Source organism: Aphelocoma coerulescens, chromosome 5 (genome assembly GCF_041296385.1).
Source record: "Aphelocoma coerulescens isolate FSJ_1873_10779 chromosome 5, UR_Acoe_1.0, whole genome shotgun sequence".
In the NCBI taxonomy this organism is placed as follows: Eukaryota; Metazoa; Chordata; class Aves; order Passeriformes; family Corvidae; genus Aphelocoma; species Aphelocoma coerulescens.
In genome coordinates this window covers 41909681-41927034 of record NC_091019.1, presented here as the reverse complement: position 1 = coordinate 41927034, position 17354 = coordinate 41909681, and the positions used below count along the sequence as shown (strand labels likewise).

General features: G+C 41.9%; 2 protein-coding genes across 2 annotated transcripts; both read left to right on the top strand.

The window, feature by feature from the left end:
* The first annotated feature begins 677 nt into the window (after positions 1 to 677).
* Positions 678 to 5723, top strand: EAPP (E2F associated phosphoprotein). Its single transcript, XM_069017796.1, has 6 exons — positions 678 to 804; positions 1298 to 1479; positions 2104 to 2202; positions 2532 to 2655; positions 3480 to 3599; positions 5109 to 5723. The coding sequence occupies exons 1-6, from the start codon at positions 731 to 733 to the stop codon at positions 5368 to 5370; spliced, it is 861 nt and encodes a 286-aa protein (XP_068873897.1). The 5' UTR covers positions 678 to 730; the 3' UTR covers positions 5371 to 5723.
* Positions 5724 to 10634: 4911 nt separating this feature from the next.
* SPTSSA (serine palmitoyltransferase small subunit A) lies at positions 10635 to 15648 on the top strand. Its single transcript, XM_069017794.1, has 2 exons — positions 10635 to 10802; positions 13638 to 15648. Exons 1-2 carry the CDS (start codon positions 10700 to 10702, stop codon positions 13739 to 13741), a joined length of 207 nt encoding a protein of 68 aa, XP_068873895.1. The 5' UTR covers positions 10635 to 10699; the 3' UTR covers positions 13742 to 15648.
* Positions 15649 to 17354: the final 1706 nt, after the last annotated feature.

Below are 17354 nucleotides of genomic sequence, written 5' to 3'. Positions count from 1 at the left end.
TGTCTCTGTGATTACAGATGCCCTGTACTGCCACACACAGGTGCGTGGTTTGTTTTGTTTTCCTCAAATCGGGTGCATTGCAGTGTAGTATACTTACCCTGCTGCCTTGCACATTAAAACACTGCAGAGGCAGAGAACTTTGCATTGTGCGTTTATTTGTGTACTCATCGCCTCAGGCTTCCATGACCAGTGCCCAGTGGCTCTTGGCAACTTACCTAGTACAGAGAGTATTCCCAGCAATCCCTACTACAATACTGTGCTGTTATCTTCAGATATAACAGGTATAATTCCTAAGGAACTCATCTATAAATAGACTATAAGGGACAAAGATGACCATGTATATACAGTTAACAATATTGTAAATATTTTAAGTAGGATGTGGGAACAGTTTTTAGATTAGTCCTCGCTGTTGAGTGTTACTAAATCATTAAATTTTTTCCAAGCCTCTTGGTATTGGGTGTGTCTCTTAAAGCTGTAACTCTGGAAAAAAGTGCTTAAAACGTCACCCGAGGACTTGCAGCTCCAAGGAGAAAGCGGAGAAGACCCGCCTGCCCGGTGCTCGCTGCAGAACGGCTCGGCAGCCGCGGGGGCCCAGCTCTGCCCCGGCCCTTGGCGGCGGGGGCGCCTTTCCCGGGCGGGGCGGGGCGGGGCGGGGCTCGGCCGCCGGAAGCCGCGGGGGCGCCCGGAAGGGGCTGGGCTGCGGCGGCGGGCGAGCGGCGGCGACGCGGCCATGAGCCGCCTGCGGGAAGAGGACGATCCGTACGTGGTGGAGGAGCCCAGCGACGAGGAGCGAGCGCTCAGCAGGTGCTTGGAGCTGCCGGCCGGGGGGTGGGCTCGGGCCGGCGGCGGCGGGCCCCGCTCGCTGCCTGGCGTGTCCTGGCCCGGGCGCGGAGCGACGCTGGCGGTGCCAAGCCATGGGTGCCGCGGCTTTCGCCCGACCCTAGGTGCCGGCCCCGGGCTGCCTGCGAAGTGCAGGAGGATCGGCCTCGCACCAGCCGTGGCGATTTCCTTGAAACCGGCGTATTTATATTCCTGACCGCACAGCTTCCTGTGCGGAGCGAGAGTTGCAGGGGATCGCGGCAGGCCGCACGCAGTCGGCTGAAGCTCCTTTGCGTTTAAACTGGAGTTTTAATATCACTAAGCTAATAAAGTGTTTTAATATGCACATTGCCAATAAACGTACGAATAAATGCTTTCCAGTGCCCCCACACAATTCAGATATTCGTTCTCCAAGTGACTATGTCCACGTTTTAGCACATTCGTAATAATTAGGTGTGTAACACTTAAATGTTTGTAGCTCAGAGGATGAGGTGGATGTGCTCCTACATGGCACTCCTGACCAGAAGCGGAAGCTGATACGGGAGTGCCTGACTGGGGAGAGCGAGTCTTCCAGTGATGATGAGTTCCAAAAGGAGATGGAAGCAGAACTGAACACCACCATGAAGACTATGGAAGGCAAATGGAAATCACCAGAAACGGGTAAATCACGCTTAACATCTGGTTGCATATGAAATAATGAATTATGTCTTAGTGGCCAAATCATCTTTAGGTTTTGGTTGTGCAGTTGAGAGTACATAGCAATATTTACACCACCACATCCATACAGCACAAAAATAGGAGTTCTGTTGCAGAGTGGCTGTGACTGCTTGGCAGTTTATCTAGGTCTTTTTTGAATTTCTGTGGCCCTGAAATTTTCGGAGACTTTTTTTAGTGAATTTTATTGTAATCAAAGTTATTGTAATGTGCTTCTTTCATGTGAGTAAAGATGTCTTGTGTGTATTATGTAGGGCAGAGACAGGCATATTTAATGTAGTGTCCTCTGTGTCTAAAGGAATGTTGGGAGAAACTTTCCATCAAACTGTACCTGAGGTTCAACTTCAAGGGAGGGGGAGCAGCTTTGCTCTGAGAATGGCTATAAATGAAGGAACACAAGTGATGTGAATGACAAGGGTGTGGGAATAATTTGGGAGAGCTGTTACTTAACACACCCAGGTAGAACAGCGCACTCTGGACAGAGTAACTTGAAAGGAAAGGTTTGTTCTGGGCTACATACTTCCTGTCATTTTAGTGGAGTGTTCTTACCACTTCTGATTTCACTTGTAGGTACTTCCTCAGGTACTGGGCTGACTGGATCTGCCAGCACTTCAAAATACTATGATGACATTTATTTTGATTCTGATTCAGAGGATGAAGATAAAATAGGTAAATGATAGAGGCGAGAGGAGGGCATCTTTATAGTACCACTCACTCTCTCAGATCCTGTAAAATCCTCTTGGGGGTGTCACGAGGCTGTTTTCGAAGGCAGCATTTTGCAGGGTAATTACCAGCCTGTATGATCTCAGTGTAGTTCCTGCAGTTTTATTATGTATCCCAGTGTAATGCTTTGGTGTTATGCACTTGGAGGAGCGATGAGCCAGGCCTTTAAGTTTTATTTTAGATTTATTGCAAGGATGGAAAATGGAAATTGGAAATTGTATCTTTTGATAATTTGTGTCTGATGGTTGTAACACATTCTTGCACAAATTTTTCAGATACACAGGATATCCGTAAAAACAGAAAACATCAGCAACGTCGGATTCTTTCCAATGATGAGCTGCTGTATGACCCAGAAGAAGACAGTAGAGACCAAGAGTGGGTAGATTCACAGAGGAGAGGGTAAGCAACCATAAATACTTGAATTGTAAGATGCTTAACATCAACTGAAAATTTTAAATGAAAACAGTAAATATAGAGAAAAAGCCAATGCTGTCAAGTCCATGCAGTGGAACTATTTTTTATATATAACTTACAGCATAGGAAACTTAAAAGCCTGTAAAATGTTTTAGGTATATGTAACAGAGTCTTCAAAACTATACAAAACTTCAAAACTTTTAAAATCAGGATTTCCAAATTCTGTAAGCCAGTTTTGTCTGTAGATCTCATCAAACAACCATGCTATGAATTAAAATATTGCAAGATAATTTGATTGCTGATTAATATCTGTTTCTGATAAATACTGTATTTCCAGTTTTGGAAAACTCTGAATTTAGCAAGCCACAGAATGTTCAGAAAAAACAGGAACAATACAAAGCTGCTTTAGTGACGGTGTTTTGAAGGTTGAAGTAGAAAAATGTTTGTTTCACCAGAGGTAAAATTTTCCACATAAATATATTGCATAAGATGATGTATGTTGCCTGCAGAGATCACACTTGAGACACCTGCCTTATCAAAGGAGAGGGTTATTAGGCACAAATTCTCATGCCAGATGTATTTGTCTCACCAAATGAAAATACTCTGTAAATGAAATGATACTGGTATGTTTTCCCCTCACCTTATCATTTATGTTCTTTGGGTTAATGAAAAAGGGGTCCAGATGGAGCCAAGTATTAATTGGTGTACTTTAATGCAAAGAAAAGTTTGACAGTTGAATTGATATGACCAACAGCAAGGGCATGTCATTGCACTTTTTGTCTCCCCTTCCTCCTCTCTCGAATTGGTAGGTACCGTAACCAGAGAAGAGCACCGCAGCAGCGGCAGGCAAAACCTGCACCTGTTCCAAATAGCGATGCTGTTCTGAATTGCCCTGCTTGCATGACAACATTATGCCTGGACTGCCAGAGGTAACAACAGTGAACAATAAGGGGTCTTTTTGTAATGTTTTTTTCGGTGGTAGTAGTAGTATTAGTTTATTCAATTTGATCATGGATTTTTATCAATCCCGTCATGCAAGGTGGCCCTAATAAAGAGAAGGCAGGTAGATGTGAATCAGAGTTAGGGTTGGATGCTGGTTTGTAAGAATGATGATCAGTTTAACCTGCAGTGTGGAGATGTGGAAGAATAGGGTGGAACATTAGCATAGTGAAGAAGGTAAATTTTTCAAAAAAATAATAACCATGGAGACTCAACAGGCATTTTAGGTAGATTGGGGTTTTTAGAGATACTTACCTATATATATTTTGGCTTGATGTTTAGAGGCATAAAACTATTCCAGGTTATTTTTTGTCTAAAAGTGCCTTGTTAAAGGAGGATTAAGCAAAATAAAGATAGTGTATTCTTACTTGGTTTGAGTCTTAGTAGTTACATTTAAAAGTGTTTTGAGTGTAGTTACATTTAAAACTGCCAGGAAGGTATTTAGGTGAGAATCCACAGTGTGTTTTGCCAGTCTTCAGTGTCTGACTGCATTGCAGGCCTGGTTAGTGCTGCTAACCTGTGCTAAGGAAAGGACTCTAGAACGGGGAGTAAAGTAGAAAGAAATCTTCTGAAATGAGGAATAAACTACCTGTCATTCAGTATTTTTGGTGATTGAGGATGAAATTCCACAGCAGCCTAAAATCATCTAAGTACTGGTCCTGTTTTTTGCTTTGCTGGCTCTGGTACTTCTTGACCCTGTTCTATAGTTAAGTATTTCAGTTTGCTAAGCTGACAGAAAACTCCCTATTTTTATTGTCAGACTGGTCTTTCCTGGGTTTAATCAACTGAAGTAGCTCAGCACAGTGTCATACAAGCAGTAAGCCAGCAGAATTTGAGACTGGACTTCTGTAGCCACTGTTATGTTGGTTTAGGCTGCTGTAAAGTTGCAGCCTGAGGGACATAGCATTAAATTGACCTACAGCACTGAATTTTGCTACATACTCCAGATATACAGTTGTTAAGGCTGATGACAGCTGAAATTTTGTTTTATGTTTTATTATAGACATGCATCTTCTAATGTGATGTGTCAATGTTATTATTCATAAATAAGGAATTTCAGACTTGCACAACATTTTAGGATGTCAGTGCCAGTAGTTGAGTCATTTGCACTCACAGCTTCCTGATCTTTTGCCTAATATCAGCTATATGTAGCAATGCATAATTCTGCAGTACCAATACCATTGTACTCCAGGGTGTTTCTTTCAGCAACAGCCAGTATTTTTTTAAAATGCCTTAAAAAAAACCAACAGATGGCTGCAATTCTATGTTTTTATTATTTTTGTAGCTGTGACTTCTGTTTATAAAATTCCTATTTATTTGGCTTTCAGCCCTTTGGCATGTTACTTCCTATCTTTAATCCCATTTTCAATGGTGATAACAGATTTCTTGGAAGCAGAGTTGTGTATGGTATGACTTGCATTTTCTTCCCTTCTCCATAGACATGAATCTTACAAAACACAGTACAGAGCAATGTTTGTGATGAACTGTGTTGTTAACAAAGAGGAAATACTGAAATACAAAAAGAAGGTAAAGAGAAGTAAGAAAATGAAGCACAGCAAAGAAATTGGCTCTATACAATCAAATCAAGAAGAAGAGGAAGTTTATCATCCGGTATTATGTACTGAATGTTCAACTGAAGTAGCAGTAATGGATAAAGATGAAGTTTTTCACTTCTTCAATGTTCTGGCCAGCCACTCCTAATGTGCAAATGCCAGGGGAAAAATCCTGTGGTGTTTTTAAGAGCATGGGAAGTGTTAGAAATGCAGGCACGCTAGCCTTTTTAAAATGTGGTCTTGTAAATGTACACTATCATCTGAGAACTTTATAATGGTTGGACTTTTTGCAAAGTTTATAAAGGGCATACAGTTAACTGTGTATATTTGAGAGCAATATTCTTTCCCACCATCAGGCAGTTGCATTATTGGGGATTAAAAATTTTGTAAATACTATGTAAGATCTGTATATTATGATCATTCCCTGTATATATACAATCCATTCATTATCTCAGTGTGTATTAGAACTGCTTCTTGGAATAAATACTTTATAGTAACTGATTTTCCACAGCTGCATTGGTTATATTTATAGCAAGGGATATACAGCTTTCAGTCAGGATGTTTGATGTGCTTAGGCTGTTGTTCTTGGTAGATTTGCACACATGTAATCTGTGTTATGGTTTTACCCCAGCTGGCAACTAAGCCACACAGCTGCTTGCTCACTCCCCCTACCCCCTCCCCCAGCGGGGAGGAAAATTTGGACCTGAAAACCCATGGCAAGAGGAGCCCACACTAGAGCAGGTGTTCTGGTAGAACTTGTGACCCTGTCGTGGACCCATGTTGGAGCAGGCTGTACCTAAAGGACTGCACTTCGTAGAAAAATGACCTACATAGGAGCAGTTTGGGAAGAACTGTTGCCTGTGGGATGGACTCCTGTTAGAGAAGTTTGTGGAGTACTGTCTCCTGTGGAAGGTACTCCACACTGGAGCAGGGGAAGGACTTCTCCTGGTGCAGCGGCAGGTGATGAACTGACCATAACCTCCATTTCCTGTCCCCTTGCACTGCTGGTGGGGGAGGAAGTAGAGCCCAAGAAGGAGGGAGAGTTGGGGGAAAATGTTTTTAAGATTTATTGTATTTCTCATTATCCTGCTCTGATTTTGTTAGTAATAAGTCCAGTTAATATCCCCAAGTTCAGTGTGTTTTGCCCATGATGGTATTTGGTGAGTGAGCTCTCCCAATCCTTAACTCATGAACCTTTTTCTGTATTTCCCCTGTGCATATGCAGAGGGGAATAACAGAGCAGCTTTGGTGGGTGCCTGATGTCCAGCCAGGGTCAACCCACTGCAACAACACAACTGCTTACCATCTGCTGACTGCCAGCCAGCTTGTCCCTGAACAGCAATCATGTGCCTTCCAGGTAACTCTCCCAGTTTACAAACTGGCATGATATTCTAGGGTATGGAATATCCCTTTGGCCAATTTGGTCACTTGTCCTGGCCATGCTCCCTCCCAGTTTTTTGTGGAGCTCCTCATTGGCAGAGCATGAGACACTGAAAAGTCCTTGACTTACCCTATGTACCACCTAGTGTTTTGCCAGTGAGTAGGGTCAGAGACACAGACACAAACCAACACCAACTTAAGGAATAGTGTAAATTACTATAATGCAAAACTGCAAAGAATCACAAAAGCATAGACTAAGCAATGCACATAATCCTTAACAAACAATTACATAAGGATAAGCAATGCACCATATTGTTACTACGAAAGAATGCCTAGAGTGATTTAAGAAAGATACATCACCAGTTACCCTAATACTTGACCATCATCCAAGCCCTCAAAACATCAACTGTGGGGCAAAGGACTGGAGAACCAGGCCCAGTAATGGAACTCCAGCGGTGTGTCCACCTTGCAGGCCACGAGGCTCCCCCAGTTTAACTGTGACAGTAGCCCAGATTTTGTACTGTTAAACAAACAAGCTGACATAATTTCTAATTTCATTCTTCTGTTTGCTTTCCCCTAAAGCCCCACCAGGGCTTCAGGAGGAACCAAGGGAGTTGTCTTTGACCCTATACCCCTCTAGTAAGGCCAGATGTGGCCTTACCTGGTTCCTAGATATGGAAAGGTAAATAAATGTTTTGCCAATAAATGAGTACATATAACAATACTTTGTTAATGAGCAAATATATATATAACATTTGGTTGGAATGTTCATCTAGAGGTTAACTTTGGCTCAGGGCCTGTTGTTTGGGCCTTAGTACTTCATTTAGCAACAACCAAAACACCAGGGTGTTCATGAGAACATTATTCCAATACTAAATCCAAGCTACTGACAAGAATATGAACTCCGTCCCAGCCAAAACCAGGACACTCTCATAGATTGTAATGATATTTGGATTTTTGGTTCATTAAGCTCTCAAAAAATTGAAGCTTTCCTTTATACAGAGTGGAAGATGAGCTTACATTGATTTTGCTGGCATGGACTGTTCTGCCACTGATCATGTAAATCAACATATTAATGCTCAGCAATACAGCTAAATGTTGTACATGTAAATATGTATATGAAGAAAGTACTGGACTTTATTGTCCTTTTTTCTTATGATGATACATTTTAAGAAGAAATTTACAGTCAGATCTATTACCATAGAACTAGTTTGTATGCTTTTTCTGTTTCTTTAGTAGATTTACAGCTTCTTTATGGAAGCACAAAGAGCTTCTGCTACTTGGTATTTATGTTTATGAAGCCACTGTATTGTTAATACTGGATCTTCCCCATCTTCATTCAGGTGTGTGCCCAAGAGGTGAACTCTTGTTTTTTATTAGTAATTAACATCTCTTTGTAGCCTGATTTGTTTTTTCACTCTACTTTGAACAAGGGTCTGTCCGGAAAAAAAAAATCTCATCTTTGTGTTTTTTCTCGTAATAGTACTGGGAGTAACTGGTTATATGTGCGTTGAGGAATTGTCAGAAATATTTGAACTTAGGAGATAGGAACCTGAATAGCATCTTTTGTGCCTTAGATTATAATAAAATCTTCTAACTCTTTTGTTACCTTTTGTAGTCCCTGGTGTGGTATTTTACTAATCCACACATACTCATTCTATGCTGTTACATGAGATTAGGAAGAAATAAACATCCTGGTTCTTCTGTCAGGATTACATGAAAAAAGCACTGAATTACTATTATCAAATCAGCAGAAACTTAGCCTCTGCCTAATGAAGTAGAGAACTATTGATGCAGCTGCTGAACACGTGGTTGGTCAGTATGATGTGCCTTCCTCTGCATATGCAACCTATGAACAAAATGGAGCTCTACTGGTTCTGAGGCTTGGGGTATGCGTGAGACAAGATTTCAATCTCATCTTTGCTACCTACATTCAGACTCATTAGTGAAGTATCTAACTTGCAGTATCAGCTGTGGGATCATCAGAAGTGGGATAAATTCTTACTGTGTGCCACGAGTCAAGAGGTGTATACAGGAAATTTTGAATGTATCAAGAGCTGTTTCTTGGTAGAACTGTGGAGGAACACATGTAATAGGGAGTATGGTCTGTGCTCTAGAGCATGCTGGCCTCAATTTAGCTCTCTTCACATTCCAGGTGAAACACAAAGGCTGTCTGTAGTGTCAGGTTAAGGATGTTTGCACTGACCTGCTGGAAACATGAGCACGTGAGAATGTAGTTCACGGGCTCAAGTGTCAATGCAGGTGGTATCACAAAAATCAGTTACGTGATGACAGTCCGTAAGCGGGGGTACAATGGAGCTGGTGAAGGAGGGGAAACTATAGAGGAATAATGTCCATTTCCTTAAGGGGCTAACTAGCAAAAAAACTCTGATGAGTATTCACCATACCAAAAAAGGGGCTGCCTACCTGGTAGGTTAGGGCAGATGTAGTACATTTCGAAGCTGGCATGCCTCTAGGCATTACCTTTCCTCTCATCCCAGGTCCTTTCTTGCTGCTGCAAGCGTTTTGCTTCCCTTACCACTTGAATTGCACAGCGTCTTGTTAGGAATCACAGGAACAGAGAGGACTGGACCTGTTTGCTCCATGTTGATAATGTTCTTGCAGCTTTGAATGGGAGTAATGCTTTGCTTGTGCTGAATACCCCATTTGTCCTTGAACTTTGGACATGTTTATACAGAAAGGCGCCTTTCCTGATTACCACCATGTGCTCAAGCAGCATCACCAACACGGCACTCCTCTAACAGCAATTGCAACAAGTAACAGCAGACTTGGATAGTGGCAACAGTTCCCATAGGCATTGTGTAGGAGTGTTAACTGAATGCTCTCATTTTCCCTTGTGTTGAAATAAAACTGCGCAGATAAGGTGTGTCTAAACGTCTTCAGGGTGAATTAAATCCCATTTCAGATTCCTGAAATAGTACACAAAATCGTACAGTCTTAAGTTTTGCCAGCTGCTTTTCTTTTTCACAGTTATCTCCTGGTCCTGTGGTTGTATTTTGCAGCTGTGTAAGTAACTCATATGTGCATTCTCCTGTGGTTGTATTTCCTTATTTTTTATTGGATAAATAGTACAGGTGAAGGTAGGGGTGGGATGGCTACAAGGACAGAATCACATTGCTCAGTGACATAACTGCAAATTGATTTACTAAGCAGAGTAAGTATAGTGGGTCAATTCCAGTTTCTAATCTATCTGTGTACACTTGGAATGTGTGGTCTGGACCAGTGGCCTGGCCCCAGTGCCTGGAAGTTGCAACACATGCTCAGCTCATTTAAGGCCTGATGATTGTGTACATCCCCTTCCAGCGGGCTTTCAACACCTGCCTTCTAGAGTGCCAGCATAAACTGCCAAGGGCCTTCCTAATCACCAAGTTCCGAACCAGTCTCTGGGAATTTCTCTTAGGCTAAATAGCAGTCAGGGCAGGGGTGTCCCATACCCTCTGGTTTCTGTCTCCGAGTGCCTTAGGGTAGTGCAAAGTTAGGAACAGTCACAGTAAACAGCTGACTTATCACCTCTTTGTTTTTCCTATTCATATGGATTAATCTCGCCAGAGCTGGCCGATCTTAAGGTCGCATTTATCCGAGCCACGTTTTTAGGTGGGTTTTATCCTCCGACAATTGAACGAAACTGAAGACTCGTGCAGATAATTTTTAACATGCCTCCCTTAGGCCCTGCCAAGCACAGGCTTTGACTCTTCCGTGATTCCCAGAACGTCAATTTAGATTAAACAGGATGAGAGAAAGTAGGTTGCAGCACCATCTCCTCGGTGTGACTCGGGCCGGGAGGTTACCAGGTTCAGGTCAGCCGTATAATTTAATCAGCTCGGGCCCGATGTCGGCGTTCAGCGGGGAGAGCCGGGGAAGCGGTGTGTGCCCCCGCCCGTGCCCTGCCGTGCTCCCCGGCTCTGGGAGCGCCCGGAGCACGCCGTGCCGACCCCACAGGCCGCGGCGCCTCCTTGCCGGTGGCCGCGGCCGCCCGGGCACAGGGCGGGGCTGGGGGAGGGCGGTCCCGGCTGCCCCGCCCCCGTCTCTGCTCGGCCTGGGCCCGGCGCGGGGCCGCTGGCGGGCGGGGGAGCGCCATGGCGCTGGGCTCGGCGTGGAAGCAGATGTCGTGGCTGTACTACCAGTACCTGCTGGTCACCGCGCTCTACATGCTGGAGCCCTGGGAGCGCACCGTCTTCAGTATCCTTCTGCCGGCCGGGCCTGACGGGGGGGGGAGGGGGGGATTTGCGGGGCCGGGGGCTCTACCCCTTTCCTGTCGCGCTGTGTCCGGCGGTGGCTCCGGGGCTGCCCCAAGGCCTCCGGGCGGGTGTGGCGGCTCCGCCGGCCCTGCGCGGGGCTCGGGGAGCGCCCGGGCCGTGGTCGTGCTGAGGGCGCTGCCGCCGGCGGGGCTTGCTGGGGGTGGAGGAGAGTCGGGCCGGGAGGGGAGGGAAGCCGAGCCGAGCCGAGCCGGCCTGAGGCGCCGAGCGCGGCCAGAGGGGCGGCTGTGTCCGCTTGGGACCGAGGCTTGACCCCACCTTGCTGGCGGGGACTCAGCTCCTCACCCTCCCAAACTTACATGCTGCCCGAGCTGGGAATGAGCCTCACTCTGCTGTTTTCGCATGCTGTGTCCGGGCGCCTGGCAGCCTAGTCCGTTTCTCCTCCGGTATAAGTTTTTATCTCTAGAGTTGTGGTAGTTCTGTCTCTTGCACTGAAAACCCGAGCTTTCTGTTAAGAATAAGTGTCTTTAATGATTTCTTTTGTGTTTTTGCCTCGAGGAAAGTAAATGTGCACGCTGCAAAACCTGGGAAGCCTAGGGTTTCATGCTGCTTTGTCACATAGCTTTTATTACATGGGTATTTAATCCTCGAGCTGGTAAATTTGCTTGGCTGTTTCAGAGTGGAAGAACTTGATAGATGCTCATGTAAAGGCATCTGTATAAACACTATTTATAGGTTTTCTTCTTTACCTGGCCCTTTTGTACAGGCAGTGCATTTTCTTAAGTATCGCTATGGCATTACAAGTATTTTTCTCTGAAGTGTGACTGTTTTGATCTTGACTTAAAATGATGTCTCAATACGAATGACCCTGAGACATCTCCAGTTAATGCTGAGAGGCGGATAGAGAAATTAATTGAAACATTAACATAGGGAAGGGTATAAGCAGTAGCAAGAATCTGCTTTTGCTGAGATTCTGCTCAGTTTTTTAAAGAAACTCACATTTGTTGCATAAAAGTGGTTGCCCAAGTTACAGTGCTGTGGTCAGTCTTTTTTTTTTTTCCTGTGCCAAGTCAGTAGAAATGGAGATGACTGGAAAAGAGAAATACAACGTTTTTATAGACTTACTGTGCACAATTGTTCAGGTAGAGGTTCTTCTGTTGTATTCCTTGTTAACATACCTTCTTCCTTTTATGCCATGCCTGTGTTATTGAGGAAACCTAATTTTTGTTTGCCCTGCAGTTATATTAATCATGATTATTTTTTTTTCCTTTTTGCCTTGTGCAAAATATTTAAGTAAATGAAAGTGTGTACATGTTTACTTTCATAAAATGCTCATATTGTAATTGCCACATAGTGTACAAATGTAAGGAGTGGCACAAGTATCACTTCTGATCTCAGATCACCAAAAATGTTTTTTGTCCTCAAAGTGGATGCTTTGGCTGTAGGTGGTCCATGTCTGCCAGGTGCTGTATGGATGCAGTGCAGACACAGTGGCCTTGGGAACTAATGGTGTGTGGCTGTGCTGTGTGTCACGCTGCTGCCTGTGCTCCAGTATCAGAAGTGAGCACTGATAGGGAAATGTGGATTTATGAGTTGACCTTCATTTTAGTACCTCTTGCTGTATAATCTTCTGGGACTATAAATACACCAAGCAGCTCTAAAAGGCACACCTCATACCTCTGCTCTGCCGTGGGTGAGTCGGTCATAGAGCGCTTGTTATGCTCGTGCTGTGGAGACTTGATTTCAGGAAAGCGCAGAGTGTGCGCAGCTCCTCTGGTTTCACCTGTGGAAACCGAGTACTGCTGTCTGTCTTATCATACTTGTTAATCTCCAGTGTGTTTTATAGTGTTTCTGGCTAAGTTTACTGAATCTCTGCAGGTAGTTGGATGAAATCAACAGTTTTTTATTAATTTTGAGTACTTCCGAATTTCTGAAACCTTAAGCTTTCTGAAACCATAATCTTTCAGTAATCTGATGCCGGAATTTGTTTAGATAAAGCTTCAAGAGCCCCTAGAGCTTGACGAAAATACAGCTGTACATATACTTTATAAGCTATTGTCTCAGTTCTCTATATAAATTTTACAAAAGTTCCCTGTTAGGAGTTCAACTAATAAAGTGGTCATCTGAAGATTTTTTAGCTGATAGCTTCATGTGAAGTTTATTTTGCATTGTAATCTGCTATAGTAAAGTACTAATGACTGCGTTTAAGTACACACCTTGACTCAAAGTTCTGCTGATGCTCTGAGGCTTTGTGAGTGAAGTAGTTAAAAAACATCCAATGCTGTCTGCTTAAAAAGGTCATCCACAAATAAGAATGGTATTATTCAGTAAATACTGATTTACTTATAAAGTAATTTACTGAGTAAGTAAACTACTTATTCAGTAAATACTCATATTATTGTAGTTTTGTTTTGTTTTGGATTTTTGTGGTGGTTGACTTTTTTCTGCTTGGCTGAATGGGGCTGGCTTCTGCAAGGCTTGCTCAACATCTAAGAAGATGAATGTGAAAACGTGTATTTTCTCAGTGCCCGCTTTCTGTTCTCCCTCACACTTCCCATGGTCTGGCCTGTCCTCTTGTGTCACTGACAAGGCAGTGGATAACTTGCAAGGCATCCTTTGCAATTCAGCTGATTGCTTCTACTGGCATTCTGGTTTTCAGTGTTCAGTAGGTTCTTCTGTGGCTTATAATTGCCGAATACAGTTGATCTTGTTGTTTCAGAAACGTAATAAGATAGTAACCACTAAGTTTTAATGCTATAGTTTGTGATGTCTTGTGCAGTTTCTATTTCAAGTGCTTTTTTCCTCAACTGTAATTCAGATTCCATGTTAGTTTCCATTGTTGGAATGGCACTGTACACAGGCTATGTGTTCATGCCTCAGCACATCATGGCAATATTGCACTACTTTGAAATTGTGCAGTGATGAAGAACATATTTTCAAGAAGTAACTGGGCTTTGAAATCTGGTCTACAAAGAAGAATGAACCTCTTAGTTTTAACAAGATTTCTACTGATGTCCAAAAGACACAATTATGACACTGAAGACTAGGAAATGAGATATGTAGAGCAGGGACGTGAGATGTCCCCTGTGTTGTGTTCATTCCCTTTAATTTTACAAGATACGCCCTTGTATAGTAGTTTTGTCTACTTTAACATTGTGATTGTACTTTGATATCAGTATTTTCTTAACTTTGTGACAGTTTCAATATTGCACTGTGAAAGCTTTTCTTAATTGTAATTTTGAGTAAATCTTAATTGCCTTCTATTTTTAATCCGAAAGTCATCTTATTAAATGGGGCTTAAAGCTTTTGCTATTGTATGGTATGTATTTGCCTGGATATTTCTATTAATGCTTTTTGTAAGAAAATACATCTAGATTCATATTAGAGACATGGATATATTCATCTAATGCTATTTACAAAAGTTAGTTTGTATGACTGAACTCAGGTGTACTGTTTGCTGTCCAAACTTTGTTCAACAGTATATTTGTGCATATCACCTAAATTTGGAATTGGCAGTTATTTCAAGTTTCTGTATTCTACCTGTTGGAGGAGGGAGGGGGAGATGAGGCATTCAAGCAGAGTGAAGACTGCATTTGTTATGTTTGAAGTAGTGCTGTGGTCCTGGGCTCTATCTGGGTGGGAGGAGAAATGGACTTTCCTTTACTGGTATTGGCCCACATAAGGCTTTGGGATAGCACTTTAAATCAACCCTGTTTTTCTAGCTACCAATTTAATTGTACTTTTACAGGATGCTTTATTATGTTCCAATAGCTATGGTTTCTGCTGATTTTCACTCAACAGTTTAACTATGTCTAGGTTTTCAAGGGGTTTTCTATTGCTGCTAATGTTCCAAACATGTTTTCGCTACAAATGACCAAAACATAGGGGTTTCAATGGACTTGAGTTACAATTACAGCAATAAGTAGCTGAATATTTGGCTGAAGTCCTGTCTTTTTTTTAATAGGGATTTTTTTCAGTTTTGTATTCTGAAATGTAAGATGGTGACAACTTAACTTTCCTAAGTGGACAATTTTTTTGTTGTTGTTGTTTAAAAAATAAAAGTTAAAAAGCAGAGCTTTGATGCAGAACTTTCCTGGAGAAGTTAATGTGTTTCCGAGTGCTGCTTGCTTTTCTCAGAACTTTCCAAAAGTGATACTTGACCAAAGAACTGTGATTTTAATGGTCCAGTAATAATAGGTACTGTTATGTCTTTTATGCAACGTCTGTTGACATCAGAAATTGTAGATGTCCAGTATCTATAGAGATATTGTCTTTAATTTTCTCAAAGGTGTATTAATGAGAAGAGAGTGTTTTTCCCTGTATTTAAAAACTTCATATGTATTCGATTAAAAACCCTGTTGTTTTGGGAACTAAAAACAGTGAGCCTTAAACTTCTTAGATGAACCTGAAGTTGGTAGGAGTCTCCCTCTAATTCAGTGCTTTCACTTAGTAATAACTGGCCAACAAAACATGGGTAGGTTTTTGGGATTGTGTTTTTTGTTATTTTTTTTGGTGGTGTTTTATTGTGGTTTTATTTTAATGTATCCAGAGTTGTATGTGAGCGTTTTAAGTGTATATATGGAGATAATGCTAAGTTAATGTACTCTTTTGGAAGTAACATAGCATAAGTCCAGTCTCCCTGTGGATTAAATCGATACTTGATTGTGATGTTTCTTTGCAAACTACTACCATGATTGATAACCTCTTTCTCAGCAGTAGATATGTTACTTGTATGAGGGTGAGAAAATCCCTTCAGTGTGGTGGCATTAGAAATGTTAAGCATGATTTTTAATTGTGAAAGGTTTTATAAAAGGGCTTTGATATACTGACTTTTATTAGCTGTCTGCTTTTTGTTGAGGAAAAAAAGAGTAACCACTAATTTCCAATTATTTGTGTTATGTTGGCTTGATTGATACCATACTTGAATTCAATTTGCTAATTTGAGTAGTCTTTTTCAGTATTTCTTTTAGTATAAATCAAGAATCTTATAGTCTTGGATAGTTCTTTTTAGATTCTGAATACTTTGTGAAAGATGGAGTACTTTCATTAATAAAATACAATGTGTTACTAAAGTTTAAATTTCTAGAAGAAAGTTTTTGCTGTGTGTCATTTTGTTAAGGTTGAGCTAGTGAAGAGATGGTTCAAGTGGTGATTATTACAAAGCAGAGCTTTCTTTTTTAAAGTAAGGGTATAGGTAGGGATTTAATTAATCATTACATTTGAATCATAATAAATGAATCATAAGGCTACCAAGTTGTTTTCCCACTGCAATCTGCCTTATTGTCTTATTAGTTGGGGGATCATGTCCTTTATGATAGAACCATAAGCTTTCTCTGCAAGCTGGAGGTCGAAGGTGCTTCAAATATCATTTGGAGGCAGCTGGTCAATTATGCTTTTGTTCAAACATGTTGATAACAATTGAGGCATTAGTAATTTAGATGAAATTGGAAAAAAACATTTGTGATAAATGAGAAAAAAAAAGGCCTGAGAGACCTGCCAAGTGGCTGTATGTTAATCTTTTAATAGTAATAGCTCTTGGGGTTTAGATTGTATCATTAGAAATAAGCATTTAAAAATGCATTAGGTGTGTCATATAGCAGAACGGATAATTCCAGTTCCTGCCAGGCAGACTGAGCTGGGATGACTTGCTGTGCTGGAGGCCCTGGGGCTCCCAGAGCCAGCTCTGCAGAGGCTCCTTGGCTCCTCCAGGGCTGGGTACTGTGGAATTACTTATTAAAAACCTTTGCAGAAGGAGCTGCTCTAACCAAAACAGGCATTGTATTGCAGGATGTCAGGCTGGAGCCAGAAACAGATCCAGGGCCTGTGTGGTATATGTATGGCTTGAATCAGTTTTATCTTTTTATATACATATGCACGCACATACTCTGGTCTTTAAATGTGTGTGTGTATATATATAAATACAGTTTATTTCTTGTAAAAAATTATTACATAGCAATTAGTTTGGAGACAGAGGCTGTGGGGTTTCTTTTCTGGTTTCTTAACAACCCTATGAAGGAGAACACCAGAGAATCTTGAAGTGAGACTTCCTTGACAAAATTTTGCAATAAATATATTTGTATATCCATCAATATTAAAAATAAATAGGTGTGAAAGGAGCATAGCACTGTAAAGAGAAATATTGTGTGATAGATGGGCACTGTGTTACTGCAGATTGGCTCCAGCTGGTGTGGTGTGAAGCATTGCCATTTTCCATTCAGGTGAAGAAATGAAGTGTGCATTATAAATGCTGAAGAAGGGGTACTTGTTGTTGACTAACACAAATAAAGGTTATATTGGGGTGAAGAGACACAACTTGAAGAGATTGGATACCATGGGCTGTGCACAAAGCTGTGGACAGAGCAGCCATCCTCTAAAATACCAGAGCAGTGGAGTCTGGAATTGGCACCCCAATAAAGGTTTTCAGTGCCAGAAGTTCCTTGCACGTGGTTATTTGCTCATGTTTTCTACAACTGCTATCGTGGGAAGACAGTTTTTCCCTTCTTGCTGACATGTTTTCCTGATACCAGTGTGGTGC